General features: G+C 46.6%; 1 protein-coding gene across 1 annotated transcript in view; it reads left to right on the top strand.

Annotated features, from left to right (window-relative positions):
• The window catches only part of LOC104627818 (villin-1-like), a 36,652-nt gene that overhangs the window by 8,723 nt on the left and 8,795 nt on the right, over nt 1-19,134 (top strand). The window contains exons 2-14 of the mRNA XM_010296194.1: nt 3,724-3,805; nt 5,323-5,397; nt 7,455-7,651; nt 9,245-9,353; nt 9,683-9,793; nt 11,196-11,395; nt 11,483-11,561; nt 12,927-13,025; nt 15,321-15,474; nt 16,473-16,573; nt 17,255-17,392; nt 17,952-18,110; nt 19,004-19,133. Of these exons, the coding sequence (XP_010294496.1) occupies nt 3,737-3,805; nt 5,323-5,397; nt 7,455-7,651; nt 9,245-9,353; nt 9,683-9,793; nt 11,196-11,395; nt 11,483-11,561; nt 12,927-13,025; nt 15,321-15,474; nt 16,473-16,573; nt 17,255-17,392; nt 17,952-18,110; nt 19,004-19,133 (1,621 nt within the window). The 5' untranslated portion in view covers nt 3,724-3,736. The remainder of the gene's footprint in view (nt 1-3,723; nt 3,806-5,322; nt 5,398-7,454; nt 7,652-9,244; nt 9,354-9,682; nt 9,794-11,195; nt 11,396-11,482; nt 11,562-12,926; nt 13,026-15,320; nt 15,475-16,472; nt 16,574-17,254; nt 17,393-17,951; nt 18,111-19,003; nt 19,134) is intronic.

Here is a 19,134-nt window from a genome sequence, read left to right on the forward strand (position 1 = left end):
GAGGGGATGGGGATCATATTTAGCATCAGGAGGGTTGCTGTGATTTTGGCAGCATGTGAAGGGGAGCGGGTGTAACAGAGACCCATCTGCCCTCACCCACCAGCTTTGTTACCTAGATTGTATTAGGGAAGGCTTTGCTTTTACCTCTGGAGACTCCAGGCTGTCCCCGCTGTGACATCCAGCCAAGACACCATCCACCGACGTTCGGTTTCCGGGTGCTCTGCCCTCACCCAACAGCAGCGTCCACATTAAACTTCACAGTTTAGTTTATGGTATCTTAACCGAGTGGGGGTGACCCAGAAGAGCAGCTCCAAGCCAGCAGCTGTCTTTGCTATGGTGGCTGCCTCAGCCCGCAGTCACGGTGTGAACTTGTCTCCTCTTTCCATGGTTGCGAAAGTCCCTGGAAATGGTGGAAATAGAGTAGCTGGCCCCGGAGGTGGAAACTGGGGAGTTGCCTGTTACTAATGTGGAAGCAAAGAGGGGAGCTACAGCTGCTTTAGTGCCTCTGTCCCCCCTTCAGAGGTAAAGCTGTATCTGTGTACAAGGAAGCAAACGTCCATCCCCGTAACCAGTTTTTTTTCTGGTGAGTTCCTGCCCCTGAGATGGTTGACTCATGCTTCTTGCTGATTTGTGTTTCACCTAACGCTGGGCAAAACTGGTTTGATAGAGCTCGGAAGTGACCTGGACAACACTGTTCAAACCCCACGGTGAACCCAAACCTCTTAACATCCCTTTTTTTCCTTTTAAAATTAGAAAAGTTTCTGTCCTTCCTGGTTTCAGCACAGATGGGAAGTTTTCACTCCACAAATACTGGATTTTGTGTCTGGGCAGGAGCTGAATTATGGGATCATCTGATTAAAATCCCCCATTAAATCATTAATGAAATGAGCTGTCTGATTATATAAGTCATATTCCTATTATTTCTAACTTGGCCACCAGCCAAAAGAAGCTGGAAAGTCCAAAGAAACAGCCAACCTTGTCTGTGCTTCACATTCCCCCCAGCTTAATGACTAAGGAGGAAGGGAGGGACAACATTTCCCAGAAAAGTGTGGACCAGCACTAATGGGCAGGCTTCAGATGGAGAAAGGAGCCTGAGGAGCGGGGGAGATCCAAGATCCCTGATTTGAGTCAAAGAGGTTTGAGTGGGAATGAGTAGAGCGTTGCTGGCTTTTGGAGGGTTTTGTCCAACACGCTCAGAGGAATCTCAGCATCCTTTGGGTTAACTTTTCTGACAGGAGAGGTTGGGATCCTGGGAGAAGCAGGGAGCCAGCTGTGTGTGTCTCACAGCTGGCCAGCTGCTGGTTTCCTGCACTGTTAGCAGGCGAGCAAGACGCCTGCTGCCTTCCACAGGGAGCAGTGTCAGTTTTGCTAAGAAACTTCACCCCCTTGAATTCTCCCTCACATATAAACGTCTTTACTGGCTTTGTTTTCAGCTGTTCCTGTTTTGATGCTGGAAGGAAGAACCCTAAATAAATTAAAAAGCTAGCTGGGGAAGGAGGCTTCCCTCAGATTTTTCTTTGATAGGGACCTTTCAAATGCCATATTAAAAGAAAGGAAAGGTCTTTTGGTTAAAGATCAGAACGAGGATCATGTTTTTGGCTTCAGTTCCTGATAGCTCTGGAATTCACAGTAAGTGAGTCAGGACCGCATTCAGAAAAGTGTCTAGCTGCTTTGTAGACACTAAAATATCTTCCTGGGTCTGGCTTTTAATCTGTGTGGGTCTCAATTACCTTTCAGGGAATAGAGATGAAAAATGTGTCTTTTTTTCTCCTTGCTGTTTGTCTTCCTGCCTGGAGGCTATCTGGAGGACCTGAGAGGGAGATGAAGCTGAATGCACTCCTGGTAGGTACCTGAGGTCACGTGGACTCAGTCTTCCACAGTCCTTCAGATATATCTGTGTTCAGGACAGAGTGAGCATGTCTGACTCCCACTACTGAGTGCCGACAGACCATGGGTGCCCGCTCAGTTAGCAGAGAGGTGTTGGGGCTGTGCTCAAAACACGCCTGGAGGTACCTGCATCTCCAGGTGCAAGGAGCCAGGGTCTGGCAGCCCTGGGCTGTGGGAGACCTGGATGGACCAATGTTTCTGCCTAGAACAGCAATTTTTGTGCTCTTACTTAGTGTGCAAACTCGTCAGGAGAAGGACCATCGCTTCTTATGACTTTATGGTGCCAAGTGCAGCACATCTCTCCATGCTCTCATAACATGAGCAACAAACACGCCTTCTGGCAGGGGATCATCTGTCTTTGTTCTTTCCCTCCTTCAGAAGAAGCTTCTTCCATGGCTTTGTTAAACATCTTTTATTTTTTATCTTGCCGCGGCTCAGTTGTTGTGCCGAGTTGAGGCAGCCGTGGCACCGTTCCCTCTCGTAGGCGGTTTCCTACAGCGGAGCAGGGGAGCACGAGAGAGGCCGTGGCCTACAGTCAGTGCAGCCTTGTCATCCAGAGACAGAGAAGAAAATGCAGTCAATCAAGTTGTTTTTAACGCAGTACAATCGTTCAGTCTGTCATGAGCAAATGCAAATCGGGGGAGTGCACTGGCAAAGCGAATGAATGCAAAACACAGAAATCAGCGAGCCGTGTTTTCTCTTGAAGCTGGGCCTTGATTTGTGAGCAGGATTGACTCATACGGGAAAGGCTGATCTGGGTCTTGCCCCTACACAAACACAATCTGTCCCATGGCCGCTGCAACGGAGCCAAGCTTCTCAGGAGGCACCTGCCGCGTCCCACAGGCCAGCCAGCTCTGCTAGGGTATAACTCAGTGTTTTCATATGTCTTGGTTTGGGGTTTGATTTATTCCAGGAGGTTGCCTGCTGGGTTCAGAAGTTGCTTCTTGAGCAAAACCTCAGCTATCCAAGCAGTAGGAACAGGGAGCATAGCTAAGGGTAGTCGTTTTTTCTTTTCACAGCTGGTAGATCCGATAGAGGATGGATGGGAGACCTTCACCCATCAGAGGGGCAGCTGGAGATACCAAAAACATCTCAGATGTCCCCAGACACCTTTGTGTGGGCAACTGAAACCTGAAACCTACCTCTTCCCTATACAGGCAGCAGAGCTTGAGGAGCTGCTCAGCTATGTGTAAAGCAGACATGTGGGTCATCAGATGCATCACTCCATATGCTCTGCTGACTGTGCTGGCTGCATCTCCACAGACCTTTATGAAGCCGAGAGCCAGGTGCCCTGCCCTGAGATACTTTGCAGGTGTCTTAATTTAGACCTGAATCTCATCCTGAAGTGGAAGGGCTTCATTCCTTAGGCTTCCAGTGCCCCAGGGTACCTGACCTGACCTCCAGTGGCAGCTCCAGGAGGACTTGGGTCTCCTGGAGGTCCATTGTTGTGTCTGCCACCCCGCATGCCATGGTGGGAACAAAGCAGTACTGATGTCAGGTCCAACAGCCCAGCAAATCCTCTCCACCTATTCAAATAGGGGAGAAATAATCCCACACCAGAAAAACGTTATCCTATCCAGTCTTTGCTGGGTTGTGATCCCGCACTTTGCTTGGCTTCCCATGAGCATGGATAGCCTGGGAATGGGGGTTTATCCCACCTAACTATTGATAACTACAGCTGTGCTCTCTTCATAGTCAGCAGAGATAGAGACACTTCAAGGTGTGGATTATCTCTATTAAAATTCCACTGATGGTAAGAGGAACCCGGCTGACCAGCATACTTACTGTTTTATCCAATTATATATTTTTTTTTTTCCTTCTTCCTTTCCCTTCTAGATCAGACTGCAGGATGGCAGACAGTGACACAAATCTCCCAACTATCGAGAGAAAGCTGGGACTGCAGATATGGGGCATAGAGGTATGACACGAGGCAATGCTGCTGTATGTCCTCTGCATGTGTGTGTATATGTTTCAAGAAAGGGATATTCTTGAAGTAATCTGGGTGGGAAAAGGGGGTCTTACAGATAAGATACAGGGGGAAACAGGAGACCCAATGTCTCCCTGTGCAACTTTCAACATGTTACTGCTTTGGTTTCCTGCTCTGTAGAACAGGGATAATATTGACTAAGGAAACATGAATTGGTGGGACTGAAGCTGTTCCTCCAGCACTGGAGGCTTTCTCACTCCCTTCAGGAACCAGTGCAAGGCTGCTTTAGCAGACCAGAAACGAATTCCCTATTTCACCAAGAAGAGGGGTTATGCATAGGTAACCTTAGTCTATACCAGCAGCTGCCATGGAGAGAGCACCCATTTTTGCAGCAAAGGCATCCCATGGAGTCTATTTGCACTTCATCCTTGTCTTTCCCACTCTGATCAATGGGTCACTGCAAGGAGAGATACTGCATCCTGCGAGGTCACTTTCTGTTTGTGGTGGTATTTGATTTTGGATTGGAGCCAGGCTGTGCTCAATTCTGCCTTTTTCCGGCCCAATTCACCAAGAACATTCCACTGCAATGAGAGGGGGGTGTAGACCGAAGTGCAGACTCCACTCAGGGGAGCAGTGGGAAGGGTGTCCAACACATCTCTCCAAGTGGTGGTGGCCCTTTACAGGTCCCAGCTATGTTCTAAATATCACAGGGTCTTTGCCTTTCCACTTCTCTCCAAAGCACCGTACTAAGCTTCTTTCCAGAAGGTCTGTAATTGGAGACGTGGTGGTTCACAGGGGTCAAGCTGGTATGCTGGGAAACAAGTCAGGCCACCAGAAGAATGTATGTCTCTCATTCCAGGGAACCACAGAAGCAGTTCAAGCCCAAGAGCTGCATGTGTACTGGTGGGTGGCACATCCAGGCGCCTACGCTGGGCAGGCATGGCTGGTTAATTGTGCTCTTGTACCAGATGAAGTATGCAATTAGGGTCTCATGGGTGAGGGACACATTAGTGTCCTCAAGTCTGTCTTTTCTCAGCACTGCTAGATGCTATGAATCCCTGGCAAAGTGGTTATCCTAACAAAGCTGTGAAAGTTATCCTTGAATTTATGGGTACTGAGTAAAAACCATGCCCCAAACCTAAACCTAGGATGACATGTGCTAAGTCCCCTGGGAAATTCCCTACAAATGCAAGCTCTGGAGCACTTCATCCTGACCTCCAGGTCTTCTTGCTCTAGACCTGCAGGATTGCAGAAGGGCAAGGAGACTGAAAAATACTCTTGTCAATCTGTCCAAGCAGCATTGTCATTTGTCCCTTCCCACCCCTTAGTACTTTGAGGATTTCCCCCAGAAGTGACTTTTCCCAGCTTACAAGCACAGCCCTGATTCTTCCTTCTCCAAACCCTGATTGTCACCTTAGTGTTTCGTGCACCCCAGCTGTCTGATTTCACACATATCAACTTCTGGCTCTGAAGTTCTAGCAATGACCCAAACACTCATTTCCTTACAGAATATGAAGATGGTTCCTGTACCTGAAAAGGCTTATGGGACTTTTTTTGAAGGAGACTGTTACATAATTCTGCACGTAAGTAAGGCTAGTAAATGTTGGTCTCTCTGATAGGCAACTGGTTCAACCCTTTTTGTTTAGCTCTGATGCGGATCCTGGGTACCCTCACTGGTAAGAGCAGCACTGTGGCTAAAAGTGGTTGTGCATGTGAGTTCACCACCTAATCAGGCGCCTGAATTTAACGTGGCTGTTGCAACAACACTGTGTGTTTAGTAAATCAGAAGTCCAGAGGAACCATTAACTTAGTATTTCATCAAAATTATTTATCTTCTAATCAATTGAGTCATGGCCAGACATGGCAAAATGGCCAGTACATTCCTGGCAAACTAAACCAAGGCCCACATTTGCATGACTTATGGGAGTCTTCTGGGGGTGTGAGGGTTGGCTGACTCCAGTCTCATTTTCAGTGGATGATGTGGGTTATGGAGGTGTGCTACCTACTCTGTGTCACAGAAGCAGCAGAGAGGCTCTGTAGCCCTTCTCATGTCCCAATTAGGACACTTCATCTATCACTCTTAAATTTGGTCCAGACCTACTGAACCCAGGCCAACCAGAAGCATGAGGAACTTCTGAGAACCAGCTCTACTATACGTGCTATACAAAGTGCCGTGTGTTCCTGAAGCTCTGTGGGAGTATGACGTGTTGCACTCAGCTCCCAGACTTCCTTCCAAATCTCTTCATCTGTGTAGAGCAATCCAGGCCCCATTACATCAAACAATGCCCATATGGTGGAAACCAGAATCATTTCCCACTTCCTGGGTCTGAGTGTCCCTCCTGCAAACGTCTCTGTCAGTCAAGAGACAGCAAAGTCTCCACTATCCCACAAGAACCAAACGCACATCCACAAGCTAGGAAGGCAGGCTGGGATAACGACACAGAATGAGTCTCATGCTCTAATTCACCATGCACATGCCTTTATGGTACCTTTCAAGTGCTGAACCAGACACGCTTAGAGCAGAATATGAGTGTCCTTGCAAGGAGTTGACTCTAAATATCAGTATAGATTTTGATGCTCACAGGCTCAGTTTATGTTGCAATAGCTTCCCCAGGTAGAAAAGCCCTTGATCATCCCACAGCTCCTCTTTTCCCCTGCTGACGGGAGGGTAAAAATACTCATCTTTGCATTCTGCATCTTGACTGGAGGCTCTCCAAACAAAGATAGTCCAGAGGACAATGGGACTTTGATCATCTTCAATAACAGTGTATTAAATTGGGTGGTTTTGCAATATTAGCTGTGCCTAGAGGAACTGAGCTGTATTTTATTCACGTTCTTCTAGTGTGTTTCACTGTGGTATCACTGCACAAAGCAAATAAACAGAACTTAGTGTCAAATCCAGTTCGTAAAATGAGCTTTTATTACCTTTCCCAGATGTCCATAATAGGGTCTAACACAGTAGGTGCTGAAAAATAACTGGCACAACTCACACAACAATAAGCACACCTGTTCTCGGGTCGCTTTTCTCCTCTTTCCAGGCTATTCGGCTTTCCTGTAGTAGGATGAACCACAGCACGCACACACAGGCTCAGCTTCGTTTGGGGTTATGTCTTTTTTGCAAGTCAGCAGGTATTCAGCGGCAATTTGTGTTACAGTGCAGTGTGATATGAGAAAGAACAGGAAAGAAAGGATAGGATCTCCAGGCCAGTTAATAGCAGTGTACATTACATTTAAAAAGGTGATCTGTGAGAAGAGTATCCTTTAAGTTTTAATATCAAACTCTGCAAAAGTAGGGCAGGTCAAATGTATTAATTTTTGTAATTGCACAGGTGCTCAGCCTTCCTTCATAACAAGAGTTATAAAAGCATATACGACACAAACATCCTTCAGTGCAATATGTACATAAGACCCATAAATGCTTTCCCAAATCAGGTCCCTGGCTCCATGCTGAGCTCCCAAGGAGCATCCTACAGCTCCATCCTGTCTCCCCATGCCCAGAAGAAAAGCAGAACTGGGAAGGGCCCTGGGAAAGGGTTCCATGGTCACTGGGTTTTGCCAGGTCTCACTGGCCAGCAGTATTATTTTAAACACACATATGGGCTGTGTCTTCATCCTGACTCGTCTTTCCTACCTCTTCCAGACCAAAAGAACCTCTCGCGGCTCCGCTGTGGATTTGCATTACTGGATTGGCAAGGATTCATCTCAGGATGAGCAAGGTGCCGCAGCCCTGTATGTCACCCAGCTGGACAACGCGCTCAGAGGGAACCCCGTGCAGCACCGGGAAGTGCAGGGACATGAGTCTGAGACCTTCCAAAGCTATTTCCGCAACGGCATTATGTGAGTAGCGTAAAATGCCCTGCAACCAGGTGGGTCATGGTCCCTGCAGTTCCTGCTGCTTCTCTACATCTCAGAGCCATCAATCTTTTGAATATCTGGATCAGCCCTGAAGCTGGTCAAAATTCAGAAGAAAAATTTGCCATTTTGAAAAAAATTAGTTGTAAACACTGAGACTGGAACCATGTCATTCTGTTCTACTGGTCGTTTTCTGAGATATTTGCTATAATTGCATCTTAACCTCCCTTTTATTCACCTGAGGGTTTTCCTTCCTCTTGTTCACACACTTCAGATTAATATACCCATTCAGGGCACTTCAGATTAATATCCACCTTGAAGACAAGCGCTGATTTGGTTCACACTGGGAGTAATACTCCTGTAGTGGAAGGAAAGTTTGACTCTGAACTCTTGCCATCTAAAAGACACTGTTGAATCCAGTCCTGTGGTCTTCACTCACTTTGGGGTTTTTAGAAGTTGACTCCAATAGCTGTCCTCCAGGAGGACCTTCACTGTCAATAAACAGCCTAAGTGCCTTGCTTTTAAATAGCTGAAGAACACTCAGGTGAAAACCCATCTTTGATCGATACCCTATATCCCAGTCTGGCTTTTGACACCTCTCTATGGTGCATCTCTACAACCTCTCATGAGTTTCCTCAGGATTCTTGTGAGACAGAAAAGTGCTCTTACCCTCATCTTAAAGATGAGTAAGGGACAATGAAAGACTAAAATTCAGACCTTCAAAAACATGGAGATTTAGAAATCTATTTGGAAACATGTCTGCCTCTGAAATCAGTATGAGTTAGACTTCGTCTTGGTCTAAACCACATCGCAAAGTTCAATCAGGAAGTCTGAGGCAAAATGACAAATTAAAGCATGCTCTTTCCACACCTTGACAGGTGGACTAATCACCAGAGCATCCTCCTGTGGATATGTTCAACTGGGCCAAATGAGTCTAAAGTACTGTGAATCACTCACATGCCTGACCACATTTGCCAGTCTCTTCCAAGCTATGATAAAATATATGTATTACCTGCCTGGCAAAAACTATAAGACTCTCAGCAATTGCCTCTTTTTCCCATAAATGGTAATTACATTGTGTCAATTATTACTGTAGTATGAACATTGAATCTGTTTTCTAGAATGGTCTAGGATACGTGGAAGTGGGTTACAAAAGGTGAACAAAACCAAGTTTTAGCAAAAAGCCCGTTTTCTGCAAAATATGTTTCATTTGTTAATTGATGTTTATGGAATCTTTCAATTCTGAGATGCCACTGCAATGGTTAATGGGATTTTCAGTTTGGTTGTGTTATTGCCATCCCTGACCTGCCTGTTCATCTACACACCTTCTCCCAAGATGCACAACAGCAACACAACACCCATAACAGGCGGATGGACACCATGAGGACTCATGGTTTGAGCAGGGACCATGAAGAGTAAAGTGAGACAACACAGCATTTGTCATTCCATTTTTAGAACTTTGAGATTATATTGGCTGTAGCTTTTTAGTTGTCACCAAAAGCTTGAGATATTCTCAGAGGATAGAGGAGAAGGTATTTTCTAACCAAATCTAACTCTTTATTCCCTGCTACACAACAGCTACAAGAAGGGAGGAGTGGCTTCAGGATTTAAGCACGTGGAGACCAATATGTACAACATCAAGCGCCTTCTTCATGTCAAGGGGAAGAAGCATGTGTCAGCCACAGAGGTAAGAAGAAGAAGCCTCTCTCCTTATGGATCATTGCTCCTTGCCTCTCCTCCTACACCCATTTTCAACTAGGTTTGCCTGCTAGATAGCTCATCTCTGCTCAAGGACCCCTACTACAGGATAGTTTTCAAGACCTCGCTCAGGGGTTTGGTATTATCCTGAGAGAAACCATTGGGCTCAGTGAATAGCTGAGTGCTAGAAAAATGAGCATGTCATTGCAGACCAGTTCTTACATCCCCAGGGGAAAGTTCGCAATGGCTGCGACATGTCTCCTGCACGTCTTCTTGTCCCCCCATGGTTTGCCAAACCCTTTAATTTCCTCGTGACAGGTAGCACTTTCCTGGGACAGTTTCAATAAGGGCGATGTTTTCTTGCTGGACCTTGGAAAAGTGTTGATTCAGTGGAACGGACCCAACTGCAGCATTGCTGAGAAATCCAGGGTAAGTACAGGAAAAAGCCGCTCAGTTTACTAGTGGTATTTTTTGATGCCTGAAGGGGGAAAAATAGAGAAATAGCAATCAATGTTTGCTCAGTGAGAATCTCAGTAAACCCAACAACACACAGATGAAAGAAAAAATCATGGTAAATCATCTACTTGCCCATCTGCTGGTATCAGAGGCCCAGGGAAGTGCTTTCCTCCAGTTCAGACCTGTCCTCAGCTTGAGTTTCATGGGCAGCTGTGAACGCATCACTAGCTTCAGCTCCAGAAATGCATCCAGCTCCCTCCGGGGAGGTCCATCTCCATCCCTCTGTGCCCTGTAGTTTGCATGGTGATGTGGGACTAAAAAGTCAGCAGCACCAATATGTTTAGCTGCAGTAACTACCCCATGGGTAGATTAATTTTTTTTTTTCCCCAGGTTGGTCAGTATGAGACAAGAAGGAATACATAACCCAGGTGTTGATAGGTCAGATCCATAGCTCTTAAGGCACTTTGCAAAGGGGTCGTTATCCTTATTTTATTGATAGAGGAACTGAGATACAGAGGTGTAATAGAGCAAGATATATCAATGGGTTATCAGCAAAGTTGGTGGCTGAACTCGTAGCCAGTCATCATACATATTAAAAGGCAGGTGGGACTGCTCTTCCTGTGGTGGCATCTGATGATCTAGGAGAGGAGGAAGCTTCACAAGGAAGGTGTTTTTTCCAGGACACAATGGCTAGAGGAGAAGATCCAACGGAGGGTGGAGAAAAGACAAAGAAACCCCCAGGACACAGAGGAGGGGGAACTGGTAGAGGGAAGGCTGCTGTGAGGAACAGGCCATGGTAAATCTCAGGCCTGGCAATCAAGCAGGTCGTTTCCTAGGTCTAACAAAGAGGGGCCCCTTTCAAAGCTATTGCAGTAAAAGCCATGAAAAAAATAATTCCATGGGAAATGGAGGTTTCAGACTAATTAGCTGCTTGGCATTTCATGCTGCTTTTTTCATAGAAAACATCCGTGTTTATTGAATACTTGAAACATTTGAATGTAAAAAGTCACCATGGGGCACGCAGGATCCAGCCTCGTTGTCCTCAGCATGCGTGCATCTCTCTCCCAGACCATGTCAGAAGATCATGGGTCCTGCTTATGTCCTCTCACACATCAGGCAACCCCTGTTGTGACTAGCGTGTGTCTGTGCCCTGTGGGAGCAAGCACCAGTGGTGACTATATAAGCAATATTTTCCTGAGAGTTAGTTAATAAGCAGGTGTTATAGATACCCCCCTTTTTTTCTGGATGACACTAGGAGCTTTAGAGAGCTGTGGTAATCTGTCTTGGACTGTTGGTGCTCAGTCATTGCTCTAGGTCTGAGGCTTGCTGAACTTGTTGTCTGGATCAGGACTTACCCGTGGTGATCCTTGTGCAGGGTCTTGCGCTGGCTCGCAGCATCAGGGACAGCGAAAGAGGCGGCCGTGCTCAAATCGGCATCATTGACAATGAGAAAGACTCGCCGGACCTCATGCAGATCATGAAAATGGTGCTGGGTGAGAGGCGCGGGGAGCTCCGAGACGCCATCCCGGACACGAAAGCAGATGAGCTGCAGAAAGCAAATGTCCGGCTCTACCAGTGAGTCCAGGGATGGGCTCCAAACCCTACCCCTTCTCACAGTGGGTGCTGTGAAGCCTGACTCTGCTCGGTGACTCTGTCTTTCAGTGTCTATGAGAAGGACAATGACCTGGTGGTACAGGAGATAGCCACCCGGCCCCTGACACAGGATCTTCTCCAGCACGAGGTGAGAGAAATCCATCAGCCCTTACAGAGAGGAAAGGATGCTGTGGCTTGCTTAATTTTCAGCTGAGCACCTGTTTGAATGGGGTACCCCATTTCCTGAAAGTTATCAGCCCTTCCCTCCTTCAAGTTTATCAGGTGTCTTCTGAAACAGGACAGCTTGTCCCTACTACAGCCTCAGTGGCCAGAGGTAGGTGGTGCGTTGAAGCTGCTCTAACGAGAGACGGCAAATCAACCCTCTTGGCCAAGGGCATTAGCTTGGCAATCAGAGTCAAGGAGGGCTGCAGGCCAGAATAAATTCCAGATGGAAATAGGGCTTCTTAATACCTGGTGTTCAGGGATAGCCCTCCATCTGCAAAATTCAGAGCAAATAGACACTCTGCTCACAAAACCATGAAGATATGTTTTCCTGCTGCAGCAAGTGGCTGCTCTCAGTGACCCACCCTGGAGGGACATTCCTTACGGACCCTCTGGTCAAAGGCCTTCAAAAACCAGAGGCTTTCTTAATATCCTTCTGGCTAAAATTTGGCAGAGAATTGCTCATCCTTAATTCTCTGCAGTGCAAACGAGCCTATTCCAAAACAGTGTTGTGCTGCACAGCTCCAGCTCCTTTATTCACCCTGGTTGTCAGCCTTGTTAAATCTCAGTCTCTTTTTACAAGCATATGAAGCTTTTGCTTTCTTGTCAAAGTTCAGTTTGAAAAATGAGAAGTCTTTGGTCACACAGGGGGTTGTCAATTTGGGGCACCAGCTCTCTGCCGTGGCTGCCTGATGGCCGTCTCATCCCCTTTGGGTTTGGGATCCTGCCGTGATCACAACGATGCAACACTTTTAGCTCCAGGTCAGGGACAAAAGATAGTCATGCAGAAGATGCCTAACTTGGACTTTTCCTGCTCCTTTAGTAGCAGATTTATCATAAATGAGCACCACCATCAGCAGTGTTGTAGCACAGCAGGCTGAGGGTGGTATTTCAGCATACACTTCTCTGGAGCCTTTTGGAGCTGGTGGTTCTTTGGTTTGGAAACATCTCTCATGAGATGGTAATGGCCAGTTTTCATCAGTGCCTAGGAAAAACACATATTTTAACTTATTACAGTTAAAGGGTAGCTGCCTGGGTCAGGTGTGCTCGCAAAGCCAGCTTTCCCATGAACCCCTGATGGTAGTTGTAGTCCATTTATGAACCACAGTAAATCCATCCTCTGTTGCCTCTGCTAATGGTTGCACCAGGATTAGAGCTCTGCAAGGCAAGGAAATTACCTAGATCTATATCTAATCTAAATCTTCAACACGAATCCAACCTGGGTAGGCTACAAAAGCGAACCTTTGCCTGAGCAGAGTTTTTTACATCTGTTTTTTCCATTTCACCTCAGGACTGCTACATTTTGGACCAAGGTGGTTTTAAGATTTATGTCTGGAGAGGAAAAGCCTCTAGCCTGGAAGAGAAAAAAGCAGCCTTCTCTCGAGCTGTGGTGAGTTGTAATGTAGTGCAAACAATGTCATGCACTTAACTAAGTGCTAATCTAGAGCCAACCACTAATTACAATTAAGTGTAGGACTTGAAGAGCTGGCCTGCATAATAACAGAGAGAGAAGTTAAATATCTAAGGGAGGCATGATGACATAAACACAAAATTGTTAGCCACCAAATTGCACTAGAACTAAGATCTGCCTCTGAAACTAGGAAGAAATTTGTTGAAGAAAAGAAAGTATAAAATAAAATACTTTGTTACACAGTAAATGCTGAAGTTCTGGAATTTGTTGACTCAAGAGATGGTGGAGGCAGAAAGTATCAGCAGGGTTGAGATGGGACAAATTTTAGACAAATTCATGGTCAACAGGTCCGTAAACAGATATTAAAGGAGCTCTTATATCCTCTAACAACCATGACCCAATATTGTGGACGCTGGGGAAAGTGAAGGGATCACACTGAAGACAGCCACCAAGCTCATGTGTGCTCACTAAATAGCATCTCTTAATGCCACTCCCTCAGGTGGCACGGACCACTGCTCTGACCCAGAAAGGCATCTTGTGTTGCAAACCAAGTGTAATACCTTGGGCAAGTCAGTGGGGAACCCGATTACTTGGGGTCTCTGGAAAAGCCAAACCTTATATGTAGGTGCTACATGCCTCAACTGCAAGTCCATCACAGGCAGCAAGTCTTTTTCATAACACCAGCGGGTCTGGGCCCAGGTTCTGCGTGTGAATTTGAAGATGATACAAGGCTTTTCCACTGGCTAGAAGGAGAACTGTTATTAACTGCTATTAATTCAGATTGGCCAACCTGAGGAAAGACCAGGGCTCATGTTAAGGTAGAGCACACCAGCATAGGGCCCTGGCACCTATGCCTCTCCTCCAGATGAGCTGCCATACAGTTATTTGTTGGCAGAGCATGCCTAAACACTTCTTTTCAGAAAAAATTAACCTCAAGGGAGCCTGAGCAAGTAAGGCATTTTGTAGGTTTTTACAAGTTGGCAAGTTGAAGTGAAGGCTACAAGGGAACTTAGCTTTAAATTCATCTTCTTACTTGTGTGACGATCATAAACGGCCTCATCTTCAACGAGATCTTACTAGGAGATACTGAACTTCAGTGGCCTCACGTTCAATAAGGCCTTACCTGGAGACACCCAGCTTCAAAGCCAATTGCAGCTATTGTCTCAGAGAAGAAAAGCTTAGACAAACTTTGCCTTAAAACTTATCTCACAGACCTCTATGTTCCTTTCAAAAGTTTAACTCAGATGCTTTTTAGTAGGCAATCAGCTCTGCAAATTCTGGCCCTGAGCTACACATGTAGAACAAAAGATATCTCTTTCTTTCAGTGTGGCAGGTGGGAGGGATGGGAAGACCATCTGCTCTGGTTTTCCCTGGGGGTAGTGCGTGGCTGCAGTATTTACAGCAGAACATGAATGCTCAGAAGCCCACAATCAGGCTCTTTCCCTGAACCATGGCTGTCAGCACTGTCCCTCCAGGTCATCCTGGAGCCTGCCAAGATAAACATGAGAGGAATTCACAAAAACTGAGCAATGACTTTGGCATTGTGGCAGAACACAGATAATTTTCTTCCCTCTCATGTTGTATCAAGCACCTCTGTTGAAGTAGTCTTTTAACTCAATAGTGGCTCTATTGCGAAGGAATAATTTGGTTTTAGAAAAAAAAATTAATAGAGATTTGTGAGGATTTAGCCCCTTGAGAACACACATCATGTTCTGGGGTACTTTGCTTCTCTCCAAACTTTTTATCCTTCTCTAAAACAGGGAGATTGTCCTCCCTGTAGCGTGATAGAGAGCATGCATGCCAGCATAGTGAAGGGATAGAGGCAGCTAAGAACTGCACTACGTTCTCAGGTCATGGGCAAACCGTAATCACTGCTCCCTCTCCTCCACTCCTTGATCCATCACCAGAAGCCATCTATGGAGCTGTATGAGATAGAGGAGGCAGCTTTTCATTAGACCCATTGAGTGAGATTTTCTTCAAGACTAAGGTGCCATGCAGAGATTAAGTTTAGGATGTGATCCAGGTGACCAGCCTCTAGAGGCAGGGTTCAGTGTCCTAAACACAGAAATAAACATGGATACTACAGTGAGAGCTTGTAGACACCGCCATTTACAAGTCTGAATCCAAGTCTTGGAGTGAATCCTGCCCTTGGTCATGCCACTGTGTTCAGTGGGGGACGTTCACTCTTTGGGCTGGCTCAGGTCCACATCCCTCTTCTCATGTCTGTAAAAAGCTCAGTGTGTCCCTGCTAATGTCCTTTTTCAATCCCACTAGGGTTTTATCCAAGCCAAAGGCTATCCTTCATCCACCAACATTGAAGTGATCAACGATGGAGCAGAGTCAGCCATGTTTAAACAGCTCTTCCAGAGGTGGACAGAAAAGGATGAAACACAAGGGCTGGGCAAAGTCTACACTACTGGAAAAATTGGTGAGCATGTTTGTTCTGGATTTGGCTTTCCTACCTGTGCTAAGCAACAGCTGAGGAACATCATTCACATTAACTGTCTCCTGCCTTATCTTGAAAATCTAGCACACATTCTTCTCATGCCTTGTATTTTACATCTTCTTCACTAGATGCAACGGATTCAGGAGCTGAACAACATTCAGAACTGCTGAGGCTTCTCACATGAACCAAACTGCCACTTATTCCAAGTGTAAATGTTGGCAGAATATCACTCTCATCTGAAAACTTGTATGCAAAATTTCACACTCACATAACTTCCTAGTTTTCTTTATGAAGGGCTAATGGTGAACCTGATAAGGAAGCATGGAACAACGTGCTCTATTCATTTACACTGGCATCCATTCAGTGGAATTATTCTTTCTTTACACCAGGTGTAAATGGTGCCTCAATTTATCACGCTGCTGAAGCAAATATTACAATGCATTAACCCCAAAGAGTAAACAATACTGAGGAGACAGAACTTGTTGAATAATGATGGGATGGTGGCAGAGATGCTGAATGTCTCCATCAATAACTGCTTGAGAGCCACAAATCTCTTTCCCATCGTCCCCTCTGGCTCTTTCCATGCTGTCCATAAATACTCTCTCTTTATCATGAGCTGGAGAAATGTAGCCATTTTATTTCTGAAAGCAACATTTTAAAAGGAGGGAAATATGTATAGATTTGGAAAACAATTATGAATTTTCAATCAGGAGACAACTAATGTTTTTACCAGCCAATTATCACTGGAACGCGCTATATGGGCATCTGCCAGCCTGTAACAGATCAACACTGGAGTGTGTGAGCTCTTGCATATTCCAAAATCAACATTGGCTTACTTGTGGCAAGACTGGCTTCTTGCAGCCACCAGCCAGGTCTTTCTCACGTGTATAACGATTATGTGTGTGTGAGGGTGGTGCAGAGGGTTTGTATGTTACTGTGCATTCACTGGGTTCTTGTGTTTATTCTGCTGGTGCATGCAGCCAAGGTGGAGCAGGTGAAGTTTGACACCACGCAGCTCCACGCCAGACCGGAGCTAGCTGCTGAGCAGAGAATGGTAGACGATGCCTCCGGGGAGATAGAGGTGAGGGAGCTCCTTTTGCTGACAGAGCATGCACTGACCACGTGTCTCCAAACATCTCTGCCTTTTCACACGCAGCAGCTGTACGGAGCTGTGAAGGTGTGCCCACCTACCCTCCCCAAGGGGGCATGGCTGCAGCCAGAGCCAAGTGCCTGCAAACTCTAACTAATGCAGCAGTTGCGGTAGCTGAGGGGCATTTCACCCCCTACCCACCACCAGTACTGCGAAGCAGCCACCAGGATAACTCCTCTCCTGCCATGTGTGTGGGTCATGAGACTCACACAGTTAACTGCTTCTCACACTGTCTCCCAGTTAGGGCCATAGCAACCAAACTTGTGCAGAGCAGAGGCCCCTCTCCCATTCTTGTGGCCTCCCATGGAAGATGGAGCTGGTTGAGAGAGGGGCTGTGGGGCTGAGAGGGACCTGGAGGCTGCTTCTCCTTGAGGGCCACCGACTGCTGAAAGTCCATTACTGGCACATGTATTGTGTCAGTCACGGGAGAGACCTGACTTTGCCAGCAAGCACTTGATCAAGCTGGGGGAAACATAGGCTGGCTTCCAGGAGAGAAAGGAAGGCTTATCTTTCCAAATGAATACCTGAATTTCAGTGGTCTGCTAGAAAAGGCTCTGTGCTCTGTCTTCATGTTGACTCCGCTCCTGCTCACCAAGATGTTTCTGTCACTAGGTGTGGAGGATTGAGGACTTGCAAATGCAGCCAGTGAATCCCAAGACATACGGGCAGTTTTACGGGGGTGATTGCTACCTGGTCCTCTACACCTACCTGAGGTCAGGCAGGCCTCACTATGTCCTCTACATGTGGCAGGTAGGTCAAACCAAAGCGGAAAGGACTGTGCTGTGTCTGCGGGAAGCATAAAGCCGAAGGAAGCAATTACACGCAAAAATCCCAACCCAAACATCCAGAAGAACTCACATGCCCTTTGCTCATCCGTTGTCCATTGCAAATATCCCAAGCTGGGCTTTGTAGACAGCATGGACACTCTGAGCCCAAGCTGTATCAGACTGAGAGCCGGCAATGTTAAACAGTAGTGGCGGATTATGGGGCTTATAGGGCTGAGGTCAAACTTTGCAGTTTTTCAGATCATCCCTTAAAGCCTCAGCTCCTGGAGTCATGTGAGTATATGACTATCTCTGCTTTCCTTTTAAAAGTATATTTACCTCCCCTGGAATGCAGAGAAAAGCTTTGAAAATGGGATGCTAAAGTCTCCAAAACCGGAATGCAAGTGAAATCTAAACATCTGGTAGTTTTAACTCCGATCTCATGATATTGTACACAGGGCTTGGGACTGGCAAGATGTTACATTGTGCAGAGCTTTACACCCTTCACCTCATCACATTGCATGTGGCGTCTCTCTCTTCCTCAGGGTCGCCATGCCTCTGTGGATGAAATCACCGCCTGTGCTCTCAATGCCATCGAGCTGGACAAAAAGCATGGGGATGAGGCTGTGCAAGTGCGCGTGACAATGGGCAAGGAGCCCACACACTTCCTGGCAATCTTTAAGGGCAAACTGGTCATTTACGAGGTAACGTGGTTTTGTGTGCATGGGCAATGGAAGATGCAAGCACCAACGATTCCTTGGCAGTTGCAATGGAAATAGTCCAGAAAAATGGGCTGATATTCAGGAAAGGAGCCTGCCAGGTCTGCATGGGCTGGCAGAGGGAAGTGGTGGAACATTTCTACTAATTCCCAAGTAGTCTGAACACCATATGTGTAAACACAGTCCTGGACTGACCCAAACTCAGCTGTCCACCCCTGTGCTCCAGTGTTAATGTGTGATGTTCTTTCCAACTCTATCCCAAAATACTTTGCAAAGTTACAATAAAACAATCATTCTGTAAATTACGGATGCCACTATCCAGAGAGGGTCCTCCAAAGTATCCTACAGTTACATGATTTGAATTGTCACTGCTTGAATTATATCATGTTAACTTCTAATCAACTTCACTTGATGCTTTGGCTGCTGACATCTGTGGTGGAGTCATGGCAAATGGCTGGGGAAGAGGGAGATTGCCCTCAGCTCTCAGTGTTGGTCCCAATATATGGCTTCTGTGGCAGATGTTCAGCTAAGCCGAGCACAGCTGGAAATCAGAGTCCAGCTGCCTTGCCCAGTTTACATGGGAAATACTTTGCAAACACTTAGATCTGCTCACATTGAACTTGAGCACCTTGACAGGAGCTGGTCAAGACTCAGAGTAATCAGGGAGAAATGTGGAAGTTACGACATGTGGGTTTTATTCTGACCTGGAGCCAGAAAGTATTTGTATTTCCTCACCTGGTCTGTGCAGGGCCATGGTCCGTCGTTGCAGCAGTGCAGAGGGCTGTGAGCCCAAAAGCCTTCTTTGTCAAACCAGTCACACCCTGGATTTGCGTGTCCTCTCGCCTCCCAACACCATTCTTCCCTCTGTTTCCTTGCAGGGCGGCACAAGCCGGGCTCAGAAAAGCATACCCGAGCCGGCGATCCGCCTCTTCCAGGTGAGGGGCACGGATGAGATAAACACAAAGGCCACGGAGGTGCCGGCCCGGGCCTCCTCGCTCAATTCCAATGA

Source organism: Phaethon lepturus, unplaced genomic scaffold (genome assembly GCF_000687285.1).
Source record: "Phaethon lepturus isolate BGI_N335 unplaced genomic scaffold, ASM68728v1 scaffold5521, whole genome shotgun sequence".
Lineage (NCBI taxonomy): Eukaryota > Metazoa > Chordata > Aves > Phaethontiformes > Phaethontidae > Phaethon > Phaethon lepturus.